This window comes from Tenrec ecaudatus, chromosome 13, assembly GCF_050624435.1.
Source record: "Tenrec ecaudatus isolate mTenEca1 chromosome 13, mTenEca1.hap1, whole genome shotgun sequence".
In the NCBI taxonomy this organism is placed as follows: domain Eukaryota; kingdom Metazoa; phylum Chordata; class Mammalia; order Afrosoricida; family Tenrecidae; genus Tenrec; species Tenrec ecaudatus.
The window spans coordinates 77,081,728-77,096,956 of record NC_134542.1 but is presented as its reverse complement, the minus strand read 5'-3'; the positions used below and the strand labels follow the sequence as shown (position 1 = coordinate 77,096,956).

Genomic DNA, 15,229 nt, shown 5'->3' with positions numbered 1-15,229 from the left:
AGCCAAAGCTGAAGATAAGAGAAATGGATGGCTTGGTAACCCTTTTCTTAGAGAATTGGAACCTGTTTGTTCTTGTCTACTTAGAACACAGATATTCCACTGGCTTTTAGTCAGCTTAGAATCATGTGACATCGTCATCTGGAATTTTGAGAAAAACACGACCTCGGATGACTGTTAGGGCTAACCCCAAGTTACCTTCTTTTTCCGTTTTTATGGTCCATTGTTCATAAGGTTGTGTTCCAAAATCTGACATTGGATTCATTTGGCAAAATGTCTGAATCTTTCTCATTATTTCTAGAAGTTTCTCTTTAAAAGGATCCTAAAAATAAATCATACACTTAGTTTTATATTCTTATAATATAACAGGAATCACATTATCTTAAAAAAATAAGTTCCACTGTACGATGATTTGATTTAGATTATTTGTCTCATGAAAGTAAGAAGAAGAAAAGAAAAGAAAATGAGCCTTTAAAAGCTTCTTCGTACATTCGTCTTTGGGGATGTGACTGCAAGGGGTCACCGGGGACATCTGGGAGTCTTGATAACATCCTGTACCTTGAGATGGTTTTGGTTACATGAATGTTTCAGTTTATGAGAAATTAATGATAGTTATGAATTTTTATTTTTCTGCATGTATGTTATACTTAAAGAGTAGGGTACCAAATTCTTTTTTAAAATATTCTAAAAATATTGGGTCTTATTTTTCTTGCTGATAAAGAGAAACATACATTTCAATAACTAATCCCATAAAACAGAAAAGGTAATGTAAAAGAGAGATGAATGAAATATATTCAAATGCACTAGAATAATCAGAATAGATAGTACCAAAGGTTCAGAAGTTTTGTGGAAAGATAAAATAAAAAGATGATGAAATACTCCATGAGTTTTTGAAGTCCCCCTTGTACTCCCTTTCGCCAATGATTAAAGTATGCATCGATGGAAGTTGGTCACTTATTGGGCTAGGGCAGTGGTTCTCAACCTGTGGGTTGAGACCTCTTTGGGAGTCGAATGACCCTTTCACAGGGGTCGCCCGATTCATAACAGTGGCTACATGACAGTGATGAAGTAGCAACGAAAATCAGTTTATGGTTGGGGGGTCCCCACAGCATGAGGAACTGTATGAAAGGGTCACGGCATCAGGAAGGGTGAGAACCACTGGGTTAGGGGCTCCGAGATACCAAGCATGATGTTAGCTATGCCAGATATCTCACTTTTTAATCCGACCACCATTATGAGGTAGATTTTGATGATTAAAGTTATCATTCAAATCTAAGTGGGTAAAATTGATCATGTTTTTAAGTTTTCACGAAAGAAAATTGATCACCAAATGTACTAGTCATAGTGATCAAGTTGATGCTCAGCTGATATTTGTACCCTGAAAATAATTAGAGACAGCACCGCTTAAATAAATATTTCATTTCTTTACCATAGTCAGTGTTTGGCTTAGAAAGAAAATATGCACGTATACAAATGAGGTAGGCATGTCATTATCATTCCTAACTATAATCTGGTAGCAATAAAATGTCTCTGATTTAGGTAGTGTGTTATGTCGGAATAAACTACTCTCGAAATTCACCAAGAAAGCTCGTGCAGGATAACAGGTCTGAAGAACCACGATAACCCCTCAAGTTCAGCAGTAGAGTCCTCACGCCCCTCCATGGCTTGGCTGCAGTTGAAGAAGAACTGAGCTACTCAGCTCTCCAGCTGATCTATACAACTAAACGGACGGTGAACAAGACATGTGCTTTGTGGCCTAATATCAGCAGAACAGAATAAAACTATCGCTTCATCGCAGACATTTTACAATAACATTCTCCAGGTGGTCAGTCAGTATAAAATAACTTTCGTCACCTTTCACTAGAGTATGGCACCTCCAACCCCACCCCCCCCCACCCCCCAAAAAGTAGTAACATTTTAAGCACATACTTCTCTGGTGACATCTATGGTTACAAACTTTTTGCGTGGCTCCTTTATTTGGTTTCTGAGCTCACCAATGTTTTTTTCCACAGTCATAATGGTAAATGCATCAAGATTGGCGCATATCTAGTAAAAAATACATTTTTCAATATTTAGCGCATTACTCTTCAAGTTCAGCTGATTCAACATAGAAACTCATTTATCGTGAGAAATGCATAGCATTAATTACTAAATGTAGCTTTTCCATCACCGCTGCCCCGTGGCTCTGTTTAACAGCCTTTCTCGTGCTTAGGGCATTCCAAAAGAAGGGCATTCATTTTCATTCTTGAAATTCCATTTCCCACCTAGAAAATAAACTGCCACTTGTCGTGACCGTGGAGCGATCATTCTTTCTCAGGACAGCATCTTATACTGTGGACCTCATACGATAACCACATACACCAATCATATTTAAGGTCATTGTGACATCTGTGCATCATAGGGCCACCCTGTCCTACACATGGAAAATGTCATGCAAAGATGGGAGCAAAACGTGCAGATGTGGCTGGCTCTAGATTGAAGCCAGTCCTTAATCCCAATAACAAATGTTATTTTAGAACCAACTAATCAGGCCTCGGAATATTGCGTCTCTTCTACATGGTTGTTCCTCAGTTCCATAACGTTGTTCTCAGTTACTCTGAATCCACTTAGTACTCCAGGCCACCAGCCACACTTTTGCTGTGTTACACAATTTGGGGCAGCCAAAAGGCAATGCATCTCCAAAGTTCACGGTGAATTGGATTCTTCCGAAACGAAGGCTCACTTAGACAAGAAAGAATGCCCCCCAAAAACCCACCTAATTTTAGAAACCCATGGAAGAACACGTTATTGTATGTGCAAACAAGACACGCTCATAGGTTATGTATATTTCTATAGCCAAGCAATCATTTAATCTAACTATAAGAATATATGTTGAAGCAATGGAATTTCATTTTTCTGATGCTGCTCTGTGTCATCATTATTTATTCATGCTTATTCATTTTATGGGAGATTGGAGCATATTGTTTTAGTTGGAACAAACAGATTTCACTTAATGGACAGTCACAGAATACAAAAGGACTCACTTTTAAAATGTGTTCTTCAGCTTTACCTTGCTTGGTGGCACCTCCAACACCGGGGGAGGCTGTTAGTCCCAGGATCTGGGGCAGAGGGGTCACTTGCTTGTTTTCTTTCTCAAGTTTATGGTTTTTCAACTTCTGTTTCAAATAGCGCCGCATGACAGTATTATAGACGGCTTCTTTGTTGGTGTGATGGCACTCATCAATGATGAGGAGCGAAAAGTCTGAAAGGACATCGAGATGGTTCCACTGTCCGTTCAAGGAAACAACAGCAAACGAGGGACTTTTCACGAGCAAACTGAACGGGAGTAGTTTTCCTGAAGCCAGACACTGACCTGACCCCCTATCGCTTTTCACGAGAAATAGGTAACCATCCTTAGAATTTGTACACATAGAAGCTCGTGCATTTTAACCATGAAGATATCCCTGTTAGGGATCATCCCTGTTTAACAGGTGAGTTTCAGGAATTTTATCAGGCTAAGAATAGTTACGAGGTAATTCAAACCCTGACTCGTTTCCAAAAACTCTTAAGACTACGCTTTTGGGTATTTTATTTTGTAATGAAATATTTAATACAAAGTTGGTATGTTTTAACTTTAAGGAGAACCTAATTTTAAAGTTGTCAGTAAAGTAAAAACCACACAAAAGAGAGATAATTTTGCCTTATTTTCAATACTGCATTTAGTTTTATAATTATACTTTAACTCCTTTTTTTTCTTCTCTTCTCATTCCCCATAAAATAGATTTTTTTCTATACAGAATTTTTATCGAGATTCAATAGCACAAACCAAGAATTTTCTGTTTCTATGAACAAGAAGTAAATGGAAGGTCCAGTGAGTGACTGATTTAATAAAAGATTCTTGGGGGTTGCTGAGTATCAGAATTGACTCAGTAGTCATCAGTTTTGTTTTGTTGTATTTCAAACAGAATAAAGTGATCTAATTAAAAACTTATTATCAATTTTAAAGTTGTTTCAGTTTAAAAAAAAAGCTGAAGGGGAGATACATGTGAATTACACCTCTGGTACATCCCCTCCGACCAGAGCTCAGGGATGGAACAGCCTTGCTATCATGCAGAATGCATTGGAAAGTGGATTGCTGCAAGTGCAATTAGGTTAAATTTAACACCGTATCAATTGATCTCCCTTTTGATCTGTTTTAAATTTGTTCTAGTTTTTCGTATTTTCTGCTTTCTTTTTTGATTGGGGTTTTCAATCTGTCTCTACTTCATTACTGCCATTAGGTTTCTTTTGTTCTGTTTTAATGATGTTCTGTATGTGAAATCCAGGAGAGGTAGGTCTTTAGAAACAGTAGCTGGATTATGGCTCCTTGGGAGTAAGACAGGGAGGCTGGGGATCCATGGAGAGCTAACAATGATGAGTACGAAGAAAAGGTTATAAAAGTGATTATGGTAATGATTGTACAACTCTGCCTCGTGTGATCTAACAATTGAATTGTACTTATATATGGATTCCATGCCAATCAAATGGCTAACATAGTCCTAAGTTTATTATCTATTTTTCTTTGTGTTTTTCCCTTATGGGATAAAACAAGGGTCTTAAAATCAGGGAAAGACAATCTAAAGCAAGATTTTATGTAAGTTTTAGTACGAGCTTTCAGATGGTTACTACAGTCCCCATTACTATCATTAGTATCATTGTTAATCTTCTTTTTATAAAAAGAAACAACCAACCTGACAACTGGACGCCAGCATCTTCTCCTTTTTCTGAATTTAAAAGGGAGTTTTCAAGGATTTGAGCTGTACTGATAATAACATCATGAGATTTGACAAGTTCTGGAAATGATATTTTCAGTTGGGTATCACCACTTAATCCAATAACTTTATACGATTTCTTCAAAAATGGTTCAAACTCTTTGCGGAAAAGCTGCTCCACTAAAGGTACCTTTAGAAAAGATTTAAAGTAACATTTAAAAGAGAACGGTCGAAGTGAAAGGAGTACCGATCAAAAGCACCCTACATGCCAAGCATTAATAAAGAAGGATTTCGTTATGTAATGAATTATCAGTTCATCCACCAGTTCACTCACTTACAGTTCACCTAACTTACTGTTAGGTATGTGGGTGTGGAATACGAAAATATTTAACACATGGTTTAACACACTTAGGAACTCAGTCTAGCTGGGTACACGTGCCAAGATAAAATTTTAAAAGAACAAAGTATGGACAACACAGGGCAGGCATTCCTCCACAGAAACACGTACAAAGTGACAGCAAAGAGACGGTTCAAAATTTGGGTTTCTAAAGAAGTACGATCTTAGACAGTCCTATTGTGGTGCCTACAGTTAGCATTCAGTTGCTAACTAAAAGGTTGGTGTTCCAAATCTCCCCAGAAGCCCTTCAGAAGACTTTATGAAATATTAGCCATTGAAAACCTATTTAGCATAGTTCTACTCTGACATAGCATCTGCATGAGTCAGAATACACTGAACAATAATGGATATTGTTTTTATAATCTAGTAAACAATGGTTCAGTGAAAAGATAAGTTGAAACTGAGGTTGAATAAGAAATGCATTTTGAATTTATAGATCAGGGTCAGGCTATAAAGGGCTATGAATGCCAAGCAGAGTACGTTGAGTTGTTGAGTTTAAGATAATAGCTGACAGGAAGCCTGCTTGCTTGGGGGTTGGACTAGAGGCAAACACCTAAGAGGGCTGGAAAGAATGGGGCGATAAGAGTGAGGAATTGAGACACCAAGGGCTAAATGTGAATAAACTGCTGGGAAAAGCTTTGGTGATGGAGCCCCGCCCAACCCCACCACCCCAAAATTAAACTCCGTGGAGAAGTCACATGATTCAGAGAAGAGAAAATCAGCCCCCGAAGAGCGACTGCAGTCGTGAGGTTGTTGTGTGCTCCTCGCCTGACTTAGCGTCTGCTCATCGCAGCGTCTGCTCATCGCAGTGTCTGTCTGCTCATCGCAATGCCTGCATGGATAAATTGTGGACGCCGTGCACCTGCACAAGGGGTTGCTCTGAAAAGCACGTGAAATACCCCAAAAAAGCTCCCTGCCCTCGAGTCCGCGCCAACTAACGCAGCACGGCATCCTGCCAGTACTCAGAAAGCTGCCCTGCTCGACCACTGAGCCTTTCACTCTGCCGGTAGAGTATGACGGCAGAAGACACGCGGATACGCAATAAGGGACTCGGCTGCTTCGTGGCCACATCACCCTGGACAGGACCGGTAACATCTGCTTCAAGCTCTCTGCTGCGAACCAAAGGTCGCCAGTTTGGACCTATCAGCCGAGAGAGAGAGCTGTGACAGCCTCTTCTGCAAAGACGCCCATGAAACCTCCGTTGCCTGATGGATTCGGTGGGGACACTAGTACTGGATCCCTCCTCTCCTAGCAGGACATGCGTGTCTGTCCATATGGGGTGAATCAAGACTGACCAAGCAAGCAGCATCCTTGATGTACAGAACAAAAGGACGTTTTCGCAGAAGGTAACAGGTGTTGGAAATCCAGATCCTCACTGAGCGGGACTGACGTCCTATTGAAGGACACTGAGCGAGCCATATGCAAGCCTGACACGGCTAATGGGGAGGTGCGCGGTCCTTTTGGAGCCTTTTCCTGAGATGTGACAGAATGCCTGCCAAGACTCATCAAACCCAACTGCTCCCCGCTTCTGCTGAATCATATGGGGCTGCCTTTCAGCAGCTGAAGGAACCTGGGACTTGTCTCTCGTGATGTGGAAGCCCTAGAGAGGAAGTGGGAGGTCTGGGAGCGCAGGTGGTGTTTGCCTTTCTCGCGGCATCTGAAGGCTACATCTCTGGGAAAGTGGGAGGAAGGGAGAAAGAAGTAAATGGTAGCAGGGAACAGGATCTGTCTTTTCTACATCATGAGTTACACACCCTCGCCACTGGGCCAAAGGCAGCGCGCAGGTGATGTAGATTTGCTGGGTCAGAGATTTTTCTGACTCAATTCAAAGACTGAAAGCTGAAATTAAAAAAGACATGGTGTCGATGGGTGAACTAAGGCGGGAATTTCTGTTAATTATGAGGAGAAAATCAAAAGGGAAGTAGACCGGGAATTAAAAATATGACCTCAAATGACCACACAACATTTGAATGAATATGAATAATGAATAATATTAAATTAACATTTAAACATGACTATAAATGTGGAGTCAGAGGAATTATGTAGATGTGATGTGGTGGGAGGTCTACGATTAGAATATAGCTTTTAAAGGAGGAGCTAGCGGGTGGGGGAAGAAGGTTCCTTAGACACGTCTTAAAAACATTAGAGTGAATTATTAATCAGTATGAATGATAAAAAGAAGATAATTATTTGTATTTAGGCTCATAAATGAACTGCACAAATATAGGCTAGCAAGTCCTAGCTTAATACATTTTTTAATCAAAAGGAACTGAGACTTGTTAGTCCACGGTAAGCTCATGCTGATTCCAGGAGATGCCAGCACTCGTGGCAAACGCAAACCCATTTGCGGACTCAGGGTCCCAGCTCATCTCTCCAGCACTCCGCAGAGATCAGGTCAGACCTGGGGAAGTTTGTCCAGCTCTGGTCACGGGCTGACCAGTGAGTCTCAGATAAACGTCTGGAAGAACGGGAGTACCAAGGAAGACGACAAGGCTGGAAACCGTGCAACGTAAAGAACAGGGGAAGCAAGTGGGGACATTTATTTTGAAGGGGACCATAAAAATAACTTAGAAGTCACATGCGGCTGCCTTCTCTCTGTGAAGGGCTGTCAAGAGAAGTAAGAGCGACTCTATAAAGGCAGAGAGGGAAAGAACTATAGCCAAAGGGTGGGAATCCCAGGGAAGCAGATTTTGATGAATAAATGCAGAGCTTTTAACAGTGTAAGTTGTTCAGAGAATGAATTATCTCTTTATTTTCAAACCCAGCTAAATCTTGGAAAAGAGGAGGTTACTGCTTTGTCTTAAAGGTCAACAGGTAAGAGCAATCAAATCTGGTGCTGTTGAGTCAATTCCATCACAGAGTGGCCTGAGGACAAGATAAGAACTGCCCCATAAGGTTTTCAAGACAGGAAGTGTCGATGGAAGCAGATTGCCCCAGCTTTCTCAGATGGATCTGCTTATGGGTTAGAACTACTGACTACGCGGTTAGCAGCTCAGAGACTTACCCACGGCACCACCAAGGGCCCTCACAGATAAAGAGACTCTAAAATGGCCATCTGTGAATATTACAGATCCCAGTGATACTTTGAGACCATTCACATCTACATGTAATGATAACATAAATTAGTACCAACTCTAACCCTACCCCACTACCAGCAAGGCGGTTTCAACACACCATAACCCTATATAAAGTGTCTGAGACTGCAGATCTTTGCAGGTGCAAATAGCCTCATCTTGCTCTCACAGTGCAGCCAAGGGTTTGAACCATCGACCTTTCAATTAGCAACTGACCTATAGCACTATCCGCAGTCCTTAAATTAGTACCACAACCTCAAAAGCCAAACTCACCACCATCGAGTCAGTGCAGATGAATACCCGATACGACGGGGTAAAACTGCCCTGTGAGTTTCCAAGACTGTAACTACTTATAGGAGTAGAAAGTCCTGCTTTTCTTCTGGGGAGCAGTTGGTGGTTTCAAACCGCGGACCTATTGGATCACAGCCTAAAGAACATAACCACTATGCCACCAGTGGTCCTGTTAACCTCAGAGAATCTCTGAGTGAATTTACTCTCTGTCCATAAGTGGCAGCCATTTGAGTTGGCATGCTGGTTTTATGGGAAAAATCCATTTGAGAGGATGGCCCCTTATAAAAGCCACGAACAAATTGAAATGGAATGGCTTACAGAACCGCTGCTGCTCTTGGGGATTCCTGACCTGATTCCAACTCACAGAACTGCCCCACAGGGTTTCCTAAGCAAACATCTTGATGGGAGCAGGTCTCAAGGTCATGTCTTTCACCAAGCAGCTGGTGAGTTGGCATCACCAAACTTTTGGTAAAACAATACTGTGTCGCCAAGGTTCCTTTACGTGACATCCCTCCTAACCAAACTAAATCGGTGTGGTCTATTGTTTCCATGGTTGTTATACAGATATTTCAGATCAATAAAAGAGAAAGTGGATAGATAACGTTACACAGTGACCCCCCCCCCCATTCCCATACCTTATTGACGAGGACGATGACCTTCCCAAGGTCAGATGTTTTTTTCTTCTTGTCCAAGTGATCCTTGGCAATGTACACAGCTACCCTGGTCTTCCCGCTCCCTGTAGGAAGGCAAATGATGATGTTCTTCCCTTCTAAGGCTGGTTGAGCCACTTCCATTTGGTAAGACCGGAGACGCAGTTCTGGTTCGGGGGAGGCTCTTCTTGATTTATTCTCTTCATCTGCGTGAGGTTAAAAAGAAGGAAAATTAAGGGAGGGACAACAAATGAACTGAATAAGACACCTGAAATCAGACCTAGGACTCTTGTGATTTAAATGCCTTTTCATGGGCAGTCCAAACCAATCCACGTTCTGTTTTCTGTATCAGATGGGCACCAGCTCTCTGTTGGCAGTGGCAGGATACAACCCAACACTCCAGCTTGGACATGGCGGGCAAGAACGTGGAGGGCTGACAGGGCGTGGACGAGGGTCTATTCATGTAGAGGGCAGAGCTGGAGTGAAATGATAAAAAGTGTTGTCCAGAGTTGGCACTCATGGTTCTTAATGAGTCAGACTCTTCATTTCTTGGCTGGGCCATTAGTCTCTCCTCTCTCCTCTCAGTCATTCTCCACAAACTCCAAAGGAGCTGGGAGAGGAAGAAGGACCTGCCTAGCTCGGAATTCCTTTATTTTTTATTAGAAGATATACGTGTTGAAGAAGATATAAGTATTCCTCCAGTTATGAAATTTTATCTGATAATAGAATACTCAAAGGGTGTGTGTGTGTGTGTGTGTGTGTGTGTGTGTGTGTGTCCCTCTGATGAGACAGATTGACACAGAAGCTGCAACCATGAGCTCACGCGTACAAACACAACAATGATTTGGAGAACGGTCCAAGACCACGGAGGACTTCACGTCACTGGGCGAAGGGCTGCTCTGCATTGGAACGGATTTCATGGTGCCTAGCAACAACATACTTCTCAATATACACACCTATTGAGACCCTTTTCCCACTGGAGCCAACCAGGCTGAACAGAAGCAATGATTATAGACTCAGGGAAAAACTCCTCCCATGCTAGTCTTTAATTGGTAGGATTTTATTGAACACAAAAAAATCAATTTTTTGGTAAAAATGTGACTTAGTTTGCCATTTCCTTTTGATCTTTAGTTCTAGGGTATTTATTACCATCTTATATGTCTCCACTTATTAATACACATTCTCCTGAAATCTATAGTATAATACATCTAAAAGATTACCACGTAGCATGAATGCATAATTAACTATCCACTCCCTTTCTCATCTTTAATTTTATCTTTAAGTATTGAAACTTCAGATATTAATAAAACAAGCAATAAATATATTAATTACTGAAAATTGCCATAAAATGCTAATCACATCTTGGCTTGAGAATAAAAACTTCTGTTTGGATGTGACTATACTTATCTGCATTATGAGGAAAAGATCTAAAAATGCATCACTTATAACCAGAAATGCAAGAAAATGAATATTATACCAATATAAAAGCCCACCTTAGGCTTCACATAAACACACACACACACACAAAATCATAGCACTTAATCAGCATTTCATTACAAATGAGATAAGTGCCTTCCGCTGTCAATGATTACAGTAAGACTAAACTAACAACCCCATTAACCTCAAAAAAGTTGCTGATGGTTCCATTTCATCACCTGGACAGTTATACTTAAATGGGTTTTAACTTGTTTTGATAATACTATCTGAACAGGTAGGAAAAGTCACACCAAATACCACTTAGTAGCACCATCAACTAGCTTGGCAGGATGTTTGTATTGCTTATGGATGAATAAAGACAGATGCAATTCATTTATGCTATCACTGGATCATCTGCTGATGTGTTTAATATGACTTCATAAAAAGCTCATTCCAGATCACCAGCATTTTAAAATATACACCCTTGGGACTTTCCTTTCTATAACTGCTTTGAACTCTTCTGGCAATTATAATTCATATTATATTATATTTATATAGGGTTCAAACATATTTAGGAACATCACTACTTCGCTGGCGAGTAGTTTTTGTACATAATTAAAATATTCCACCCATGTTGAGTTTTTATCACTTAACGTTTTCAAAACAGTAAGGATATGTGCAAGGAGGATCTGTTTTAAATGGTGTCTAATTACAAGAAGATCCTGAAATCTACTTTGTCGGATTTGCTATGAGAAGGGGGCTTTAAGCACTTACTGCTGAAACTCAAAGGCTACTTTGATTTAACAAAATAAATAAAAAATATCACAACTGGAACAATACGTAGTATCATGATAGACAGAAAAAGATTAATGTTCTCAAGGAAATCATTTTCCTTGGATGCACAATTAAGGTCCATGGAAGCAGTAGTCAAGGAACCAAATGTCATATTGCACTGTGCAAATGTGCAGCAAGAAATGTTAAGCTTCTTCTAAGCTTCACTGTAGGAGTAAGGCACATCCGACCCAAGTCCATTGTGAATTACTGAGGCTAACAGAGCAGGTCATCTGTTTGACCTTCAACGACCCATCAGACCTCCTAAAGTCTTGATCTGCTTCCATCATCTTTTCCCCGCTGTCCTCTTGTTGAATATTATCTTTGCCTTCACCCAAGTTAATGCCTGGGGACTGTCTAGCTATGGCTCGCTTCCCTTTCTTTCCTTCCCACCTCTAGTGACAACCTTTTCTGGACTCTTTAAAAAAGTGGTTTCATATAATATGTGTTCTTCTGTGTTTGGTTACCTTTGCTCAGCATGAGCTCCTCCAGGCTCAGCATGCCAGGAGGTGTTCACAGTTCTTCGTTAGCTGCTGTGTAGCATGCTGCCACCATGTGTGGAGCCATGCCATTTTCATTAGCCTCCCATGCATGGCAAAGCTGGGCCATGGATACGGAAGCTCAAAGAAGGATTGATGCCTTTGCATTATGGTGTTGGAGAAGAATTTCTAATATACCACGGGCTGTCAGGACCTCCATGGCCTAGTGGACTGTGCATTGAGCTGCCAGCCTCTAAGTCAGCATTCAGCTCCACCAGCTGCTGCAGAAAGACACTCGTGCTTTCTGCTCTTGTGAAGATGTACAGCTTCAGAAACTCAAAAGGGCAGTTCTACCCTGTCCTCCAGGGTCACTATGAGTCAGAATCCACTCAATGGGAGTTTGTTTCCCCCAGAAGAATAAGTATTTCTGGCAACACGTAACAGCCAGAATGTTCTTTAGAAGTGAAGATGGTGAGACTTTGTCTCACCTAGATTGGACATATTGTCCGGAGGGACAGATCCTTGCAGAAGGATCTTATGCTTGGTTAATTAGAGGGTCGGGGAAAAGAGGAACCCCTCACTGAGATGGACTGACACAGTGGACTCCACCTAACAGCAATTGTGCAGACGGAGCAGAACCAGACAGGGTTTCATTCCATAGGACCCACAATGAGCGGCTGTGAGTTGGAACTCATTCAAAGACATCTTCCAGCCACGTGCTGTTTGATCTAGGAGTTTATTAAGCTTCATGAATCGTCAACTTCTTTGTTTCATTTCATTCTAGCTACATTTTGGTATAGGTAAAAAAATAATTAAATGGGACTTCCTTCATAATAATAGCTTCTTACACCTTGTAGGAAAGAAGAACCATTTTAGGTCATCATTTCTTTCTTTTGATTTTTATGCTCACTACTACGGCACCCTGGAGTGATAAAAAGATTTTTTTTTAAAAAAAAAGAAGAACAAGGACAAGAAAGAAAAGAAACATGTAGCACTTTTCTAAGTCTGCCCCATGAATTTAAAAGTGAGTCAAATGAGTAAAATATCTGCATCTCACTCACACATGACTTAAGAAAAGTTAGGGTGTTAAAAGGTCTATTGTATTCAAACTTTAATTCAAGCATCAACGTCAAGATGTTTTACTGATACATATCTGATCATATATGGTTATCAGTCTGCAGTAACATTTACTGGGTGATTCTCAGGTACCATGCACACCACATGAACACAGGCCATTGGCTTCCAGGGCACTGTACTGCTGCCACCAAAAACAAACGACTAAACAGATAATATATAAAATGGACAATAAATACATTAAGTAATGAAAATACAATACAGTATTCATCACATCTTAGCTACAGAATCAAGACTTTTGTTTGCAAGTGACTATACTCATCTGCATTGGGGGAAAAGGTCTGAAAGTGAATAACATATCACTAGGAATTCAAGAAAAATAAATACTATACCAATATAAAGCCCACCTTAGGCCTCACACACACACACACACACACACACCCAATCACAGTAACTTAATCAGCACTTCATATCACAGGCAGTAAGTGCCTTTCCCTATCAATGATTGCAATAAAACTAAACTAACACAATCCCATTAGCCTCAAAAAAGTTGCTGATAGTTCCATTTCATCACCTGGACGGTTCTACTTGAATGGGTTTTAACTAGCTGCAACAGCACTGTTTGAACAGGTCGGACACGTCTCGGCAAATACCAGGTAGCAAAAGCCATCCACCAACTTGGCCTTTTGTGTGGTGCTTTTTAATGGGCACCTCGATAAATAAATGTTTGTACTTTGAAGTTCCAATCAAATCTAAAAGACTGGCTGGGTAGCCCCACGTTTAAAGGGGAAGCAACAAGTGGCTATGGGGGGAGTGGCAGAAGACGCGGAATAAGGCTTGGATTCCATCAGAAAATAGAATCCAAAGGGAAAAAAAGCTGGGTGAGTGCTCAGTATTCAGTGCTCAGTATCTCTGCCTTCGCACGTCTTCTGACATAGGGATGGGAGAATGTATCCTCATCCGCAAGGAAAAGAGCTGTTTGCCTTCCCTTTCACCAGAAGGAGAGAACTAGGCTGGTGTCACTGAGCCAGGAACTCATTTCCTTAAAAAAAAAAAAAATATGTTTGGGTTCCTATTTGTTTGTTGTTGGCTGTCTTTGGAAAGTAGAATCAACTAAATGCAGTAATGAAAATTCTATTTAAAATAGGCACAGGCATCCCATAACATTGTACCCACCCCCTATAAGAATCGCTGATTGATTGATGCTCTTAAAATGATTCTATACCATACAAATGGTCAAAACCAGAAACCTAATAGGGTTTAATCATAATATTCTCTTGGAACTACACCATGTGGCAAATCTCATTTGCACAGTGATTCTTGACAGCTGAGTTATTCTTGGAGGGAAAAGGTCTGTCACTGCAGGTGTTTGAAATTTACAAAATATTCCTCTACCTATATAGCATGCAACCAAGGAAAAACGCACCCTTCCAGCTGGACCAGCATTAATAGTACCTCGAAATAGTAAGGAAACACTTTCTACAGATCAGGTCAATGTGTATTGCCAAGAATATCACCACTTTGCAGCAAGAGCATCTCTCTCCGAGCGGAGGAAACAGAAGAAAAAAAAATCTTCCCAAGGTCTAATTAGATCACTTAAATGTTAAAAGCACAATTAATTATGTGTCTCTGTGGCATATTATTTCTAATACTTTCCTACAGGAGAACTGTGTACTAGGTCAGGCTGTGGTCCCTTTAGCTTCATAAATGACCTTTCAGTAAGAGCAAAGGGCAGGTAAATTAAGGTCCTTCTAATGTCAATCTCAAGGGCTGCAATGTAATTCCAAGTACCCAGGCACTTTTCAGGAATCAATATGTGTTTAGCATTCACCATTTTATCTAAACTATTTTTTAACCAATTGATTTTCCAGCCCGTACCACACACTTGTTGGTAAGGAGTTTTATAATTTCGGAATTTTGCAGCTCACTATGCAAAGTAATTCTTTATTGCTAAACACATAGCCATCTAGAATTTCAAGGGGTGACTCTTCAATATGTGTTTTTCTTTTAAAATGTATTTGCTTTTGAAAATGTATTTGCTTTTCAGAAGTAGTTTGCGTTCAGATTTCGCATATCTTTCATGCAACATTGATGACTAGAAGTCAGCAAATACTTACATTTGCTAAGAGCTCTAAATAGGCACAATGCCCTGTGTCTATATACAGTAAATATTTATTGAATGAATGCTGTTGAAAAGCCCTTACTTAAATAAACAAAAATTAGGATACGATCCAGAAGCTTGAACTTTAAATATTAACTAGGTATATTTTCAGGTCTGGCATCAGCAGTT

General features: G+C 40.5%; 1 protein-coding gene across 1 annotated transcript in view; it reads right to left on the bottom strand.

The window, feature by feature from the left end:
- The window catches only part of IFIH1 (interferon induced with helicase C domain 1), a 62,847-nt gene that overhangs the window by 13,660 nt on the left and 33,958 nt on the right, over nucleotides 1-15,229 (bottom strand). Inside the window, exons 5-9 of the mRNA XM_075529530.1 lie at nucleotides 9,125-9,345; nucleotides 4,707-4,917; nucleotides 3,021-3,238; nucleotides 1,927-2,043; nucleotides 196-319 (exon numbers count right to left, since the gene is read on the bottom strand). Coding sequence (XP_075385645.1) covers nucleotides 196-319; nucleotides 1,927-2,043; nucleotides 3,021-3,238; nucleotides 4,707-4,917; nucleotides 9,125-9,345 — 891 coding nt within the window. The remainder of the gene's footprint in view (nucleotides 1-195; nucleotides 320-1,926; nucleotides 2,044-3,020; nucleotides 3,239-4,706; nucleotides 4,918-9,124; nucleotides 9,346-15,229) is intronic.